This window comes from Mustela putorius, unplaced genomic scaffold, assembly GCF_011764305.1.
Source record: "Mustela putorius furo isolate JIRA1106 unplaced genomic scaffold, ASM1176430v1.1 tig00001130_pilon_pilon_pilon, whole genome shotgun sequence".
Classification (NCBI taxonomy): Eukaryota; Metazoa; Chordata; class Mammalia; order Carnivora; family Mustelidae; genus Mustela; species Mustela putorius.
Genome location: NW_025421584.1, coordinates 1966031 through 1983986, shown reverse-complemented (window position 1 = coordinate 1983986; position 17956 = coordinate 1966031). Strand labels below are relative to the sequence as shown.

Genomic DNA, 17956 nt, shown 5'->3' with positions numbered 1-17956 from the left:
ATCGAAGAGATTTTTCTTTTTGTGAGGACAAATCATAGGTTGATGATAAAGAGAAAAGAGATGGACTTTAGATAGACACAAGACTAGGTTTAATTCCTTTCCTACTTGCTGGGTATGTGACTCTGGAAACATTACTTATCATCATCAGATACGTTCTCTGATATGAAAAGGAGGATAATATATCCTTCAAGGGTTGTTGTGTGTAAATAATATATATATATATATATATATATATATATATATATATATATAGTATTTAATTTAGTGCCTAACCATGCTTATTTTAGTACCATTAACTGCAACTATGACTCTTTTATTACTGTTAGTATGAATGCTGTTATTTTAAGCCTGAAAGTAGATTTTTTGTTTTTTTTATTTTTTTATTTTTAAAGATTTTTTTTTTTTTTGAGAGAGAGAGAGAGAGGGAGCGAGCATGAGCAGGGGAAGGGGTCAGAGCAGGAAACCAGATGTGGGGCTCGCTTCTAGGACCCCAATTTCATGACTGAGCTGAAGGCAGATGTTTAAATGACTGAGCCACCCAAGCACCCCTGCAAATAACTTTTTTTTTAAAAGATTTTATTTATTTATTTGACAGAGATCACAAGTAGCCAGAGAGGCAGGCAGAGAGGGAGGGAAGGCAGGCTCCACACTGAGCAGAGAGACCAATGTGGGGCTCGATCCCAGGACCCTAAGATCATGACCTGAGCTGAAGGCAGAGGCTTAACCCACTGAGCCACCCAGGCACCCCTGCAAATAACTTTTTATACAGACCTGTCCTCTAGAAGGCTTGGAAGTACACTGAATCAGCTTATGGGGAATTCTTTTTTTAAATATTCACTCATTCAGTTAAGTGACCTCAGCGTAGTTTCTTGTTCATCAAATGACTTTAGCAACTTCTACTATCATACCCAGGTGGGACAAGAGGCTTCTTTTTTGTCTTTTAATTTTAGCCATGGAGGTAATTTACAAAAATAAACACTTGAAGTTGTTAATGGTCAATTCTGTACTGACAGGAAAGATATTAACCTGGTAAAGTATATGAAATTTGCTGTTTAGATAACCCTAAGTTCCTAAGGGTGAAGTTATGTCTCTGTTATTTTAGAACAGCCCTCATGCATGCTGCACCTTCTAAATCTCCAGATATAGTCAGGCTTCTTCTTCAGCAAGGTGTTAATACCTCTTCTCGTGATAAACGTGGATGGACGGCAGGAGACTATGCTCTTTTTAGTGGATCTGATGGGTAAGTGTTTACATTAAAATGTTAGTTATTACTAAAGTGAAGTTTAAAATAATTGAACTCTTAGTTCTTATGTAACAGATGAGCGTTCGTAGTTTGATTCCGGCAATTTTGGGGCTGCAGTGAGTTAGCCCATGTCACTTGCCAGAAACCAAGACAAAGGCTAGACTAGTCAGCATTAGAAATGAGTGCGGTTTTTTTTTGTTTGTTTTTTTTTTTTTTATCTCAGAACTATCGAGACCTTTATCTTTAGTTAGAAATGAGTGCGGGTTTTTTTTTTTTTTTGTTGTTGTTTTTTTTTTTTTTATCTCAGAACTATCGAGACCTTTATCTTTAGTTAGAAATGAGTGCGGGTTTTTTTTTTTTTGTTGTTGTTGTTGTTTTTTTTTTTTTTTTTTATCTCAGAACTATCGAGACCTTTATCTTTAGGGATCCTAACTGTATCTGTTTCATTCCAAGGATAACTGTATGCATGGGGTACAAAGAATGTTACATTTGTGTGTTTACTCCTTCCTGCCTCCTCTCCCTTCCTCCCTCTCCTCCCTCCCTCTCCTCCTTTCCTTTCTTTGTAGATTTCAGTTATAATTATTTCAGAGAGGGGCAGAGTAGGGGCAGAGGAAGAAGCAGATTCCCTGCTGAGCAGGGAGCCTGACGTGGAGCTCAATCCCAGGACCCCAAGACTGTGACCCGAGCTGAATGCAGATGCTTAACCAACTGCCAAGTGAGCCACCTAGGTGTCCCAACATCACCTCCCCGCCCCCCCCCCCCCCCCCGCCCAACTAGTTACTTGGGTCCTGAGATGCTCAGTTTAGTAGAAAATCCTATCCTTTCCCTTGATGGTTATCTCCTTTCCCCTTTGAATTTTCCAAGAACCTAAGGAGTTCCCTAAGACCAAAGAGACCATCCTCTTTCTCAAGTCATTTGGAAGGAAAAGGACATTCTTATCATTCCTTTGTTTCCTTTGATTCTATTGCTGCAATATTGCTGTGTGGTGCCTTGGTGACTCAGTTGGTTAAGCGACTGTCTTTGGCTCAGGTCATGATCCTGAGGTCCCAGGATTGAGTCCCACAGGTGGGCTCCCTGCTCAGAGGGGAGTCTGCTTCTCCTTCTGACCCTCCCCTCTCTCATGTTCTCTCTCTCCCTCTCTCATTCTCTCTCTCAAATAAATAAATAAATAAATATCTTTAAAAGAGAAAGAAAGAAAAAAAAAAGAATTAATTTTTTGAAAGAGAGAGAGAGCAAGAGCATGAGCATGAGCAGAGGGAGGGTTTGAGTAGGGAGCCAGACGTGGGGCTCAATTCCAGGACTCCAAGATCATGACGGAGCTGAAGGCAGACACTTAAATGACTGAGCCACCCAGACACACCTGCAAATAACTTTTTATACAGACCTATCCTCTAGAAGGCAATTTTTTTTCCCCTGTAGTCTGGTTATAATTGACCTTTGCTCCCAGGAAGACCTTGCTGATCTGCATTCTCTGGTCTTCATGGTGACCCACAATGAGACTTCAAAGTTACAACATTTTTTAGTTTATGACATATGCTTATATGTTCAGCTGCTATTCCAAGGCACCAGCACCCTGTTCTGGCCACCAGGCCCCCTGGCTTTAGCCACACACACCCTTCCCTTCACACTCAAAAACCTTACATGAAGCCCATATGTTAGTGCAGACCTTCATAATCCGCTTGAGGATTTTGCTTGTCTATCCTGCTAGCAGATGATAGTTGGGACCCTAAGCTGTTAAAGAGGTTCAAATAATGCTACAAGAAGAGCCTGGACTTTCCTTTCTCCTTTGTTACTAGGCCTGTATCTCAAGCCTGATTTAAATCCCGCAGAGCGCCTTTTCTTATGAGGTGATGAAAGGTGTCATACTGACCTTCCCAGAGTGGTGGGCATCACCTTTCCCTAGAGGCCATGTTTGGGTATAATATTTCATTAAATCCTCTTAACAACACTGTGAAATAAGGCAGTAAGATGCCTGTTTTATAGAGGAAGACTTGGAGACAGAGAGAAGTGACTCCTCCAAGAGCAAATAGCTGTGATTATAGTTAGGACCACTGAGTTCACAACATGTTCCATTATGGCAAGCTAACACTACGAATTGCTAAATTACTACTTTATGACTAGTTCACCTTACTTTAAGTATATAGGGTAATTTAAGTTTTGATATTAGCTCTGATATTATTTCAAATACACTTATGAATTTGATATATTTGGTAAATGTTTTTCATATCAGTATTAAAATAGTAACATTGTTTATCACCCTTCTTATATGTAGCAATCACCAAATAATTGCCAAACATACAGAAGAAAGACTTAAAAATTTTTCGCAAAATAACAATCCAGGTAAGACTTTTCAGAGTGAAGTACTTTTCGTGGTCACATAGATGAAGTCAGAGTAAAAAAGTTTTGATAATTAAAGAATAGTGGGGAAAAAAAAAAAACCGTAAATGTAAATTGTTAAGTTCACTTTCTTGCATTCTTTCTCTTTCTCTCTCCCACCTCTTGATTTTACTTATGTGACACAGAGAAAAAGTGAGAGAACACAGGCAGAGGGACAGGGAGAAGCTTATTTCTCACTGAGCAGGGAGCCCAATGTAGGACTCAATCCCAGGGTCCAGGGATCTTGACCTGAGCTGAAGGCAGATGCTTACCCAACTGAGCCACCCAGGGGCCCTTATTTTTTTTTTTCCTCTCTTAATATCTTTCTATTATTTTTTAAATTTCTTTTCAGTGTAACATAATTCATTGTGTAAGCACCCCACCCAGTGGTCCATGCAATATGTGTCTTCCATAATACCCACCACCTGGATCCCCCAACCTCCCACCCCCTGCACCTTCAAAACCCTCAGATTGTTTTTCAGATTCCATAGTCTCTCGTGGTACATCTCCTCCTCCAATTTCCCTCAACTCCCTTCTCCTCTCCATCTCCCCATGCCTTCCATGTTATTTGTTATGCTCCACAAATAAGTGAAACCATATGATAACTGACTCTCTCTGCTTGACCAATTTCACTTGGCGTAATCTCTTCTAGTCCCATCCATGTTGCTACAAAAGGTGGGTATTCATCCTTTCTGATGGAGGCATAATACTCCGTAGTGAATATGGACCACTTCTTCTTTATCCATTCATCCATTGAAGGGCATCTTGGTTCTTTCCACAGTTTGATGACCGTGGCCATTTCTGCTATGAACGTTGGGGTACAGATGGCCCTTATTTTCACTACATGTGTATCTTTGGGGTAAATACCCAGTAGTGCAATTGCAGGGTCATAGGGAAGCTATATTTTTAATTTCTTAAGGAAACTGCACACTGTTCTGCAAAGTAGCTGCACCAACTTGCATTCCCACCAACAGTGGAAGAAGGTTCCCCTTCCTCCACATGCTCTCCAACACACGTTGTTTCTTATCTTGCTAATTTTGGCCATTCTAACTGGTGTAAGGTGGTATCTCAATGTGGTTTTAATTTAAATCTCCCTGATGGCTAGTGATGATGAACACTTTTTCATGTGTCTGATAGCCATCTGTATGTCTTCATTGGAGAAGTGTCTGTTCATGTCTTCTGCCCAGTTTTTGATATGGTTATCTGTTTTGTGTGTGTTGAGTTTGAGAAGTTCTTTATAGATCCTGGGTACTGTCATTTGCAAATATCTTCTCCCATTCCGTGGGCTGCCTCTCTGTTTTGTTGACTGTTTTCTTTGCTGTGCAGAAGCTTTTGATTTTGATGAGGTCCCAAAATTTCATTTGCACTTTTGTTTCCTTTGCCTTTGGAGACATATCTTTAAAGAAGTTGCTGTGGCCAGTGTTTAAGTGGTTACTGCCTATGTTCTCCTCTAGGATTCTGATGGATTCCTGTCTCATGTTGAGGTCTTCTATCCACTTCGAGGTTATCTTTGTGTATGATGTAAGAGAATGGTTGAGTTTCATTCCTCTACATATAGCTGTCCAATTTTCGCAGCACCATTTATTTTATTTTTTATTTTTTAAATTTTTTAAAAGATTTTAATTTATTTATCAGAGAGGGAGAGAGAGCAAGCACAGGCAGAGAGAATGGCAGGCAGAGGCAGAGGTAGAAGCAGGCTCCCTGTTGAGCAAGGAGCCCAATGTGGGACTCAATCCCAGGATGCTGGGATCATGACCTGAGCCGAAGGCAGCTGCTTAACCAACTGAGCCACCCAGGCATCCCTCCCAGCACCATTTATTGAAGAGACTGTCTTTAAGCCAGCATTAACCTGACTCCCAAAGCTGGCAAAGACCCCACCAAAAAGGAGAATTTCAGACCCATATCACTGATGATTACGGGTGCTAAGATTCTCAACAAGATCCTAGCAAATAGGATCCAACAGCACATTAAAAAGATTATCCACCAGATTGTTTTTCAGATTCCATATTCTCTCATGGCTCACCTCCCCTTCCAATTTCCCCCAACTCCCTTCTCCTCTCTATCTCCCCATGTCCTCCATGCTATTTGTTATGCTCCACAAATAAGCTCTGCTTGACTTATTTCACTCAGCATAATCTCTTCCAGTCCCGTCCATGTTGCTACAAAAGGTGGGTATTCTTCCTTTCTGACGGAGGCATAATACTCCATAGTGTATATGGACCACATCTTCCTTATCCATTCATCCCTTGAAGGGCATTAGTATCTTTCTTTATAGTCCAGTATTCAGAATTATTTAAGAATTTAAATACTGTCATGAAGAATAGGAACAAAGCCATGAGAGAGACTGGACTCCAGGAAATAAACTGAGGGTTATGAAAGGGAGGGGCTTGGGGTATGGGGGAACTGGGTGATGAGTATTAAGGAGGGCACGTGTTGTGATGACACTCGGTGTTATACACAGCTAATTAATCATTGAACACTACAACCGAAACTTACGATGTAGTGTATGCTGGCTACTGAACATAATTAAAAAAAAAAAAAAAGTACCTCAGTGTGAACAATAACAAAAAAGAATTTAATTGTAGGCAATTTAAAATATAAGGCATTATTGTCTGAAAAGAAATTCATTATTATAGTCATGACCCCTAAAATCCCTTGTATCTTTGTGTAAATAAGAGAAAGATTTTAAGTTAGTATGTTTCATACTTCCTCTTTAAGCATATTAAAACAAATTGAACTTGTTATGAAAATGGATCTTTTAATTTTTACAAGTGGATTACATTTAGTAAATATTATTACATACTGATTTGTCTCATTAAAAAAGGAGCTATCCTTAAAACTGGGAACTCTACAATATATTCCTGGTACCGTAAAGAAATGGCAAAAAATACGAACTGGAAAACTTAGCTAGTATGCAGCAATACCAGTGAGACTGTGTTTTTTTTTTTTTTTTTTTTAAAGGTAACTGTCTATGGTACAGAAATCAGAAAAGAAACGCCTTGAGGAGCATAGGTTGTTTTACATATTGTTGTACCAACAAGATCTCACCTTTAACAACTATTTAGTAATTTCTCATTAGTAAAAGAGAATGAGATATGTTGACTTTATTAGAACAATGTTTTCTTCTGTTTGTTGCATAATTGTCATGATAGTGTAATTTTTTAAAAAGATTTTATTTATTTATTTGACAGAGAGAAATCACAGGTAGGCAGAGAGGCAGGCAGAGAGAGGAAGGGAAACAGGCTCCTTGCTGAGCAGAGAGCCCAATGCAGGGCTCAATCCCAGGACCCTGGGATCATGACCCGAGCCAAAGGCAGAGGCTTTAACCCACTGAGCCACCCAGGTGCCCCAGGATAGTGTAATTTTGTTAGAACAAGATACTCTGTTGCCATTAGTAAAGAGATTATCATAATAAAAATTCAAATGGGGCAACTGAGGCTCAACAGATTATAATAAAAGCACAAAAATGGTTCACAATAACAAAAAGGCTACCATTGCTTCCTAGATGTGGCACCTAGTGCATTGTACAATCTGAAATGTATGAAGAAACATTTAATTTAGTAGACTTTTATCAAAGAAAACTGTAGGTTGGTTTGGTTTTGCAATTTACGCATTTTCATTTGTTCACTTAGCAAATAACTATCAAGTGTCTTTTAGCTACTGTTACTCTGATGTAGAATAAACACATTCAAAAAACACAATCCTTGCCCTCCAGAAGTTTGTTATTATCATTGTCATTTTTATTATTTACTCTATTTTCACTATTTTATTTTTATTATTTAGTTTATTCCATGCTTAGTATGTGCCAGAGTCCCCTAATGTTTATAATTCTCATTGTTATGTTTTTATTGGTATTTAATATGTAAGTCGATAGTATGCAGACTGAGTAGTAAGTTTGCCAGGTAAATAAGCAGAAGAACCATGTTTGGCAGGAGGAACGTCCATCAAGATTACATGTTTTGCAGAGGGAACAGCAGTGCGGACGCTCAGATGTATGAATGAACTTCGGAGCACTTAGGAGAAGTTCAGTTTTGCTGGTGCAGAAAATGTGCTATGGGAATGGTTGGAATGAGTGAATACTTAGCTAAGGCAAGCTAATGAAAGTTTTTCAGTACCATGGAAAGGTGTAGATCTTACCCTTTAGACCTTGGGAAATTTATCAGATCGAATGCTTTTAGCTGCAAATAACAGGTGACTTATAATAGTGACTAAAACGGGCCCACCTGGGTGGCTTATTCATTATGCATTGACTCTTAGTTTCAGCTCAGGTCACAGTCTCATGGGTCATGAGATCAAGCCCAACATCCCACAGGGCTCCGTGCTCAGCATGGAGTCTGCTTGATGATTCTCTTCCTCTGCCATTCTCCGATTCGTGCACTCTCTCTAGTAAGCGTTCACTCTCTCTCAAATAAATAAATCTAAAAAAAAGCAAACCAAACAAAACAGTGACTAAAACAGTAGGAACCAGAATCGTTTTGATGGATCAGTGATGTCTCCAGGATCCCAGTTGTCTCTTTTTAGCTGTGAGGTTGGCAATATTTTCTATGCCCTTTCCTGATTGGCTAATTAGCAACAGTTAGAGGCATATTCTCACATGACAATATCCATTGACTGGAAGGACTGTTTTTCTTTATATGTTTCTTTTCTTTTTTTAAAATATTTTGTTTATTTATTTGACAAAGAGAGACAGACAGAGAGGGAATACAAGCAGGGGGAAGCGGCAGAGGGAGAAGCAGGCCTCTTGCTGAGCAGAGAGCCTGATGTGGGGCTGGATCCCAGGACCCTCGAATCATGACCCGAGCCGAAGGCTGACGCTTAACAACTGAGCCACCCAGGCACCCCTATATGTTTCTTTTATTTTTTTTTTTTTTTTTTTTTTTTTTTTTTTTTTTTTTTTTTAAAGATTTTATTTATTTATTTGACAGAGAGAAATCACAAGTAGATGGAGAGGCAGGCAGAGAGAGAGAGAGAGGGAAGCAGGATCCCTGCCGAGCAGAGAGCCTGATGTGGGACTCGATCCCAGGACGCTGAGATCATGACCTGAGCCGAAGGCAGCAGCTTAACCCACTGAGCCACCCAGGCGCCCAAATATATATGTTTCTTTTAAATAGGAAGAAAACTCAGCGGCTTGCAGCAACTTTCCTCTAACATCTCATAAGCTTGGTTATATCACATGCTTATTCCTAAACCAGCCACTGGTAAACCAGGTACTGTGATTAGCTTAGAATAATCCTTTTTCCTTTTGAAGCTGGGCTAAAGCCACCTTCTTTGTGTTTGGGACAATAAATATCCAAATAAAGTTGTGGTTTTCCAGCAAGAATGAAGACTATGGCATGGTTATTGGGGAGGGAGCCAGCAGTACTTGATGCAGAGACTCACTGGAGAATGTGAAGCAGAAGGGTAATAAGATTAGATTTGAATTAGGGCCTTCTGGTTGTGGCACAAAATAGTGATCACCAAGCTTTTTCTCTAAAGGTCCAGACAGTGAATATTTTAGGCCCTGTGGTTTTTCAACTACAAATACCACTATAGTGTGAAATCAGCTGTAGCAATATGTAGGTGAATAGCAAGAGCCAACCATCTGGTTCTGTAAATAAAGTTTTATGGGGGCACAGGCACGTGACTGGTCTGACTTGGCCTGTGGCCATAGTTTGGTCACCCCTCATGTGGAGGATAGATTGGAAAAAAAAAATGTAAAGATACTGGAAGATAAAGGACGCTTATATTTCCTTAGTCTAGTATCAGTCCATTATGAAATGTTCACTCCTCTATACTGAAAAAGTCATGAGGCTCAATTTATTCAATTTACAATGTTGTTCTTTTTCTAGGCCTTATCTTTCTGATTTTTTAAAAATTTAAAACTTTTCAAAAGATTTTATTTATTTGAGAGAGAGCACAAGTGGGGCAGAGGGGCAGAAGGAGAGGGAGAAGCAGACTCCCCATTGAGCAGGGAGCCTGGTATGGGGCTTGATCCCAGGACCCTGAGACCATGACTTGAGGTGAAGGCAGATGCTTAGCTGAGTCACGTAGGTGCCCCCTTTCTCATTTGTTTTGCTTAGAAACTTTTTATTCATTTAAGAAATAACAATATTAGTTGGTGGCTTTTTTTTTTCTTCTGGAAGTCATCAGTTAGGAGCTCATGTTTGTGTAGGGCAGTGGCAGGGGAAATATAAAGCAATGAGAGAAAAGAAGTATAGTTAATACAGTTTCATGATTATTGAATGTAGAAAGAGGAGAGAGGGGAATGCCTGGGTGGCTCAGTTATTTAGTAGCCGCCTTCAGCTCAGGTCATGATCCCAAGGTCCTGGGATAAAACCCCACATTGGGGTCCCTGCTCCATGGGAAGCCTGCTTCTCACTCTCCCACTCCCCCTGCTTGTGTTCCCTCTCTCTCTGTGTCTCTCTGTCAAATAAATAAATAAAATCTTAAAAAAGGGGAGGGGGAGGAAGAAATCTTAGAAGAGTCATACATTTCCACGTTGTGCACTAACATTTAAACTGGCCATGAAGAATGAGTAGGACTTTATCGGAGCGCAGTGGGAATAGGGATGACCAGGTATTTTCTGTATATGTTGAATTTGATGGAATATCCATGTAGTATATTTTTAGTAATTGGATAATTGAATACTAGGAGTTTCTAGCTGGAGATAGAGCATCAAGTTTGGAGGTGCTTATTTAGAATTAGAATTATTAGGCAAAGTCATAGCTTGGACAAAAATTGAGCTTGTCCATGATGGAAAACATATAGAAATAGACGAAGGCCAGTGAACAAAGCCTGGGAATACCAATATATAAAGTGTGGATGGAGGTGTAAGACTTGGTAGAGAAGACTGAGAAGTGGCTGGGGAAACTTAGGATGAGGAATTAGAGGAAATGTTATTGAAAATTTTGAAAAAAAAATTCATGGAGTATTAATTGTATCAAATAAAATCACTAAAAAAAGTTGGATTTAACTTTTAAAAGTTCTTACCAAAAATGGTAAAAGAACCATTTTTGAGTTGTAAGGTCTGTTATTTATGTGACTGGTACATTCTGTGTCCAAATATGGAAAAATAACACATCAAATAAGGTCTTCCCTAACTTTTCTAACTGCAGTATCTACCTGGACAGGGTCAAGGGGAAATGGTCTAGCCTGGTGAGTAGACTGGCCAACATTTTCCCATAATTGTCAAAACCTAGGGTTCAAGTGTGAGGAAAAGTGTTTTCTTTCTTACCTTTTTTGTTTAGAGGTACTTGATCTTTTCTTCAAGTCCCTGGGACATTCTCCTGGATGAATACTAGGGCCACAATCTGGAAGCAATAGGCAGGAGTCACTGTCAGGCCCTATCTCTGAAATGGAATCACGATGCAGCTGTATTTTGACAGTTTTAAATTTTGATCAGAAATATTTTACACAGACCAGCAGTTTGGGAGAAACTGACCCCTTCTAAGTATTTTATTGCAGAAAATTAGTATAATATCAAGTTGGAAATATAAGGTGATATGCTGACTATACTCGTTCTCACTTGCCAGGGATTCTGTGTCAGTAAAAAATGTCAGTACTGGACTATTTTTGTTAGTGCTGTCTCTATCCATCCTCTTTCATTTGCCTTCTTCTGATATCTCTACTTTTACTGCTCATTTTTTTAAATTTATTTTTTATTTATTTTCAGAAAAACAGTATTCATTATTTTTGCACCACACCCAGTGCTCCATGCAATCTGTGCCCTCTATAATACCCACTACCTGGTACCCCAACCTCTACACCTCCCCGCCACTTCAAACCCCTCAGATTGTTTTTTAGAGTCCATAGTCTCTCATTGTTCATCCCCCCTTCCAATTTCCCCCAACTCCCTTCTCCTCTCTATTTGTTATGCTCCACAAATAAGTAAAACCATATGATAATTGACTCTCTGAGCTTGACTTATTTCACTCAGCATAATCTCTTCCAGTCCCGTCCATGTTGCTACAAAACTTGGGTATTCATCCTTTCTGATGGAGGCATAATACTCCATAGTGTATGTGAACGACATCTTCCTTATCTATTCGTCTGTTGAAGGGCATCTTGGTTCTTTCCACAGTTTGGCGACCGTGGTGGCCATTGCTGCTGTAAACATTGGGGTATAGATGTCTCTTCTTTTCACGACATCTGTATCTTTGGGATAAATACCCAGTAGTGCAATTGCAGGGTCATAGGGAAGTCCTATTTTTAATTTCTTGAGGAATCTCCACACTGTTCTCCAAAGAGGCTGCACCACCTTGCATTCCCACCAACAGTGGAAGAGGGTTCCCCTTTCTCCACATCCCCTCCAACACATGTTGTTTCCTGTCTTGTTAATTTTGGCCATTCTAACTGGTGTAAGGTGATATCTTAATGTGGTTTTAATTTGAATCTCCCTGATGACTAGTGATGATGAGCATTTTTTCATGTATCTGATAGCCATTTGTATGTCTTTTTGGAGAAGTCTCTATTCATATCTTCTGCCCATTTTTTGATATGATTGTCTGTTTTGTGTGTGTTGAGTTTGAGGAGTTCATTATAGATCCTGGATATCAACCTTTTGTCTTTACTGTCATTTGCAAATATCTTCTCCCATTCCATGGGTTGCCTCTTTGTTTTTTTGACTGTTTCCTTTGCTGTGCAGAAGCTTTTGATTTTGATGAAGTCCCAAAGAATTTCATCTGTAAAGAAAGCACTAAGGAAAACTGTCTTGAAATCTATCACTATTGGAACATATTTCTACCATATGTATATTTCCTTCAAAGGTAACAGGCTACCCATCTAAAATGTATTTCATATTTTGTTGTTTCTTATGGTAAACTTCTTTGTACCTGTACCACAGTGACAGAGGTAGTGATGATATTTAGCCAAGATTGAAAGCATTTTCTGGATTATCGGAAATTTTAATGTGACATGCTTTTGTATTTTTTCAGAATTTGGTAAACTGTGCCTTAACAAGAATATGTGGCCAATTAGATTTACAAGTTTTTAATCACCTATGTATATAAGATAACTCACTTTGTTTTCCCCCAAATGAGTTCTGTTGATCTCTAATGATCAAAACCACTATTTTCAGGCTGGAGTGGATAACTCATCCCACATTTTGACTGTAGTATTTCTGAGTTTTTGAGCAGTTTGTCAACAACTGCCTTTAATAGGTGAACTGTTTCTAATTCTATAAGAAATTAAGAAAATGAGTGGAAACAAAAAAAACTCTATAACCAATAGTGTGTTATTATACTGTGTATGATAGTTATATATTTTTCTATAATTATCCCAGTTACCTTATTGATTCATAACTACAATAGAAGTGAATTAAGCCCTATTTAGTTGCAGAAAATTTATGTGACCTTTTAGTTTTTTTATAGGAACTTTTGTACTGTAGGACATATTGGTAATCATCAGAATTCTCTTTTTTTTCCCAATTAAAATACGATTGTTGCTTGTTTCACATTATTTTCTGACATTATTTCATCTATTCCTTTTATGCCTTTATTCAAATGGATATAGAAATACAGCAGTCTCCCAGGCAAATACTAAGAAAAACAGATTCAAGGAAAGGTGTTCTATGAATTAACATTCTAACTGTAATCGTGTCTTAAAACATCAACCTTAATCAAAAAATTGCATATAATGCATTGGTATTAGAGGCTCCCAAAATGACAACCAGGTTTGGTTATTCACTGGAGGAACTCACACATCTCAGCATATTTGTACGCATGCCTGTGGTTTATTACAGTGAAATGATACAAAGCAAAATCAGCAGAGAAAAGGTGCCTGGAGTGAAGTCTAGAGGAAGCCAAGTGCAGGCTTCTAAGAATCCTCTGCCTATGGGTGTGCTTAATTCCTCCAGCATCAAATCATGACAACTCGTGTGAGATGTTGCTGCCAATACAAGAATCTTATAGATACTCAGTGCCTGAAATTTTCTTTAAGTGATAATCATGTAGGCATCTTCTCCCTAGCATATATCAAAATTCTGGTTCCCAGAAGGAAATCAAGTAATAAGTACTTGATAAATCACCTGGTTTGTACCAACACTTAGCAGTCTCAATGGATACCTTTTGTTTTTTTCCTTCACAATAAATATTATTTTTTACAGCATTTTCAAGTTTATTGCACAATATAGCAGAAAGTACAGAGAGTTTCCATTTACCGCATGTTCCTCTACACACGTAGCCTTCCTTGTTGTCAACATCTTGAACCACAGTGGTACATTGTTATATTTATATTAGCTTATCTTTATTGTCCACAGTCTATAATTTACATCAGGGTTCATTCTTGGTGTTTTACATTCTATGGGTTTTAACAAATGTGTGATGACATGTATCTATCATGTGGTATCACATAGAATAGTTTCACTGCCTTAAAAGTTCTCTGTGCTGTGCCTGTTCCCCTTGCTGCAACCCTTAACTCCTAACTTAAAAAGTTTTACTTTTACCAGAATGTCATATAGTTGCAATCATACAGTGGATATCTTCTTGAATTTTTTAAAAATTAATCTTCCGAGGTAATTGAATATAGTGATTCAAGATAATCTTTGTCCTTTGTTATGTTCATCAGTGTAGGATTGATGACATATGCCTTACAGACTGAAAAAGTGTGATTTCTACAGATGTTTGTCACATAGTGGGGAATGTTGAGAACAATGACATCATATCCTGCTACCTAGCCAAATCACTGGTACCATTCTGGTCTAAGAGGTGGATCCAGGTAGACTCTCCAGCAATGAAAATAGGTCATCTTAAGAGAACCAGAATCATTAAAATCACTAAAAGCTTTCATACTTACCTTGCAATTGGAAATAAGGCCAGAGAGAGTCTGTTTGCTATGTTTTGCCATGCTGCAAAGTAGAGTGGCTGTAGACCAAACTTTGTGATGAGGTGTTTCACCCCAAACTTAACAGCCCCTGCTGGAGATCTGGAGAAGTTCTGTTGTGTTACAGCGAAATAAGTATAGTGTCTTTTAACTGTGCCTCATAGTGAAAGTCCTGAAGAATCCAGAAGAATCCTGACATTGTCAGTCTATGATGATGATTCTGCTAATGACACCATTTTCTGTCAGTCTCAAGGGTTTGGTTAAAATTATGGTCATTATAAACATCCACTTGTAGGTATCAAATTCTGATAAATACCATTCTTTTCTTCCATTTGGTAAATGTAGAGGAGAAAGTAAGATTTCTTAGCGAGTTAACTGCCTACCAATAGTATAATTAATATTCACTCCAGTGTGGTTACCAGGTATGGTCCCGAAGAATACTTTTTAACACAACATCAGTCTTAGACTTTGAATATTCTGTATTTCTCTGTTGTTGATTTAAAATGTATTTTGCTTTTTTCTTTACAGTGAATAAGACTTCTGAAGAAGACTTTGTAATCAGGTAGGATTTTTGTGGATTTTTTTTTTCTTTTTACAAATTCTGTGTTAAGGGAATGCAGAGAAAAGCATTTGTTGAGAGTTCTACTGTGTGCTAGGCCCTATATTATGTGCTTGACATTTATTACTTATATAGTCATTACAATAGCATCATGAAGTAGATGTGCTGTTACAGCCTATTTTTTTATTAATTAGTCATCTGTGGTTCAGGAACACTGATTAATTGACCTATGATTCTATAGTTAAAGAGACCCAGAAACCACCACTGCTTCTAACAAGAGCTTGAACACTGTGAATTTTCAGTCTTGGAGGGGGCCATGGTGCCCCCCTGAGGCATAAGAAACTAGTCAGTTACTCACAGTTGAAAATTCTGGCAGCGATGATGACTTTGTTTCCGCAACCACACCTTTGAATAAGAAGCCCAGAACAACACCAAAAGAGTTAATACTAGAAACAAGGAAACCTAAATTGAAGAATCTCCAGAAAGAACATATCCCAGTACAAGAGAAAACCCCTAAAAAAGGATGGCTTTAGGTAACGAACTCTACCAGCCAGACTTAGAAGTCGCACTAGCTTTATCAGTGAAGGAACTTCCAGTGGTCACCAATGATATGGGAGAGGCTCAAGATACAAGCACCAAAAAAATGTGGCAGCAGCGAAATTGGGACAATGACTAAGGCTCCCCATCTCTCCGATTGCAGTGTAGCCAGTGATGATTTAGATTTGGATAAGCTTACCGAGGAAGATGATGTGTGCAGTGCTCAAGGGAAAAGAAAAGCAGCATCAAAAGCTGTGGTACAACAGAGGAAGATTCTTTTGGAAGGCAGTGATGGTGGTAGTGCTGACGACTCTGAACCTCTGGTGGAGAGTCTGAGGATGAGTCTGATTTTAGGGAGAGTGAAGATGATGATGCAAACTTCACTCTGGGAGAAAAAAAGTGGAAGAAATTAAAAAGAAAGAAGTGAAGGTAAAATCCCCAGTTGAAAAAAAAAAGGAGAAGAAACCTAAATCCAAATGTGATACTTTGGAAGTGATTTCAAGAGACTCTGCTCCAGCTGCCCTGAAATCAGAATCTCAGCTTTCACCAAAAAAGGCTTTATCAGTGAAGAGGCCATTTGGAAACCACTACAAATATGCAAACCTTCCAGCTGAAGCTGGAAGCAGAAAACATAAGTAGATGCCACCAGCGCTGTCTGGAAGCAGCAGCAGCAGCAACAGCAGCAGGAGCCCACTGGCAGGGGTGTCTGTTAAGTCTCCAAATCAGAGTCTCTGCCTTGGCTTGTCCAGATTAGCACAAGTGAAACCTTTGCATCCAAATGCTGCTAGTGGCTGAGTGTGGTAGTCAGCGAAGGTTTGATTAAGAGAAAAAGAGTTTTACAAGTGTGTTTATGTTTGAATTGTGTTTCTATTTAAGGAAGTTATCATACTATAAAGGAATCCTTTAATGTAAAAAAAACAAAAACAAAAACAAAAACGAGTAGTAGACCCATGATTTGACTGTCAGCCTGCGTGACTCCCACATCGATTCTTTTGTCCCTCAGCAGCACTGGGGTTAAGGTACAGATCCTAGTCAGATCAATTCAGAGAGTCAAATTTAGTTATGTGTTTGCTTATTTAGCGTTTTCCTAAGAGACCAGGTTAGTCCAAGCATTTGTCCTAATATATTTGACAACTAGTGATAACTAGGGGTAATTAGTGCAGCGGCAACTAGTCTCTTGTTTTTACTGTCAAAGATTTTAGGATGGCTCTCATTACCTATGGCCATAGTACATAGCTTTTATATAAGCAAGACCTAATCAGGCAAGTTCTTAGATATAGAGATGTCTGCTCTCCTTGAGATGAATGATTTTCCAGAAGTGATGTATATGTAATTTAGGTGTAGGCCTTGATACGTTCATTAATATTATCATCTCTTTAGAGGATATTTCTAAATGAGTCTCTGTTTACTGACTTCCCACTCTAGTTTTTCCTTTAGGCTAGTTCCCTTGATCTTGAAGCTTTTTCTTTTTTTGTAGTTTTTTTTTTCCTTTTCTCTGTTGACTTTTCTATAATCTTTTCTTGTTGTTTTTCTTTTTTCTTTCTTCTCTGCTTTTCTTGGCATTTCTTTTATTCCATTTTTTCCCTTTCTGCCAGCTAAGTATTCTCTGTTTTTCTGTAGACAAAATCAAAAGCACATAGAATTTCAGGATTTTAGGACATCTTAGAGATGAACTAATCAAAATACTCTCTGGTACTACAACCTGTGTTTAACATCCTCACCAAATGATTATTTAAATGGAGAATTTGAAATGCAAAAGAGATTAAAGTAACTTATTTGGATATAAGTGACAGAAATGAGATTTACATTCAGGTTTCCCCTTTTTTTTCTCATCTTAATAGGTGAATGTTTTAATAATAGAAAGATGGGGAGTTGGTCTAGTGAACACAGTGAAGGTGTGTAAGGAAGGAATTGGCAGGAGAGGCCAACTTTCAAGAATAACAACACTGGGTTGGATAGGAATAAGAGTTTTAGAAAAGATGTCAGACTATTTGGGCATATGATAAGTTAGATAAAGATGGATTACAGAAATGAAGGACACACACACATGGGAAGGAATGAAGGACACAGGATATTGGGAGTTGTTTAGAAAAGCATATTAAAATAGAGGGTTCAAGAAAATCATGAGCAATTTTTTTGATGATTTGTTTAATTGAATGAACTAGCATACTTCAGGTTTTCTTTCTTTGTTTTTTTTTTTTTTTTGGTTCTCTTATTTATTTATTTATTTTTAATTTATTTATTATTTCTTTTCAGCATAACAGTATTCATTATTTTTGTACCACACCCAGTGCTCCATGCAATCCGTGCCCTCTATAATACCCACCACCTTGTACCCCGACTTCTCACTCCCCGCTGTTGAGGGGTTTTAAAATCATTTGAGCCATGAGGAAGGCTTTTTACAGCATATAGGAATGTGATATCATCTACTTGCAGCCCAATCT

The 17956-nt window shown here is 38.4% G+C and overlaps 1 protein-coding gene and 1 pseudogene across 1 annotated transcript in view; both read left to right on the top strand.

The window, feature by feature from the left end:
• LOC123394002 (ankyrin repeat domain-containing protein 26-like) overlaps positions 1-17956 on the top strand; it is a 109998-nt gene that overhangs the window by 11875 nt on the left and 80167 nt on the right. The window contains exons 5-7 of the mRNA XM_045087424.1: positions 1103-1240; positions 3516-3583; positions 14945-14978. Of these exons, the coding sequence (XP_044943359.1) occupies positions 1103-1240; positions 3516-3583; positions 14945-14978 (240 nt within the window). The remainder of the gene's footprint in view (positions 1-1102; positions 1241-3515; positions 3584-14944; positions 14979-17956) is intronic.
• On the top strand, positions 15127-16307 carry LOC123393992 (annotated as a pseudogene).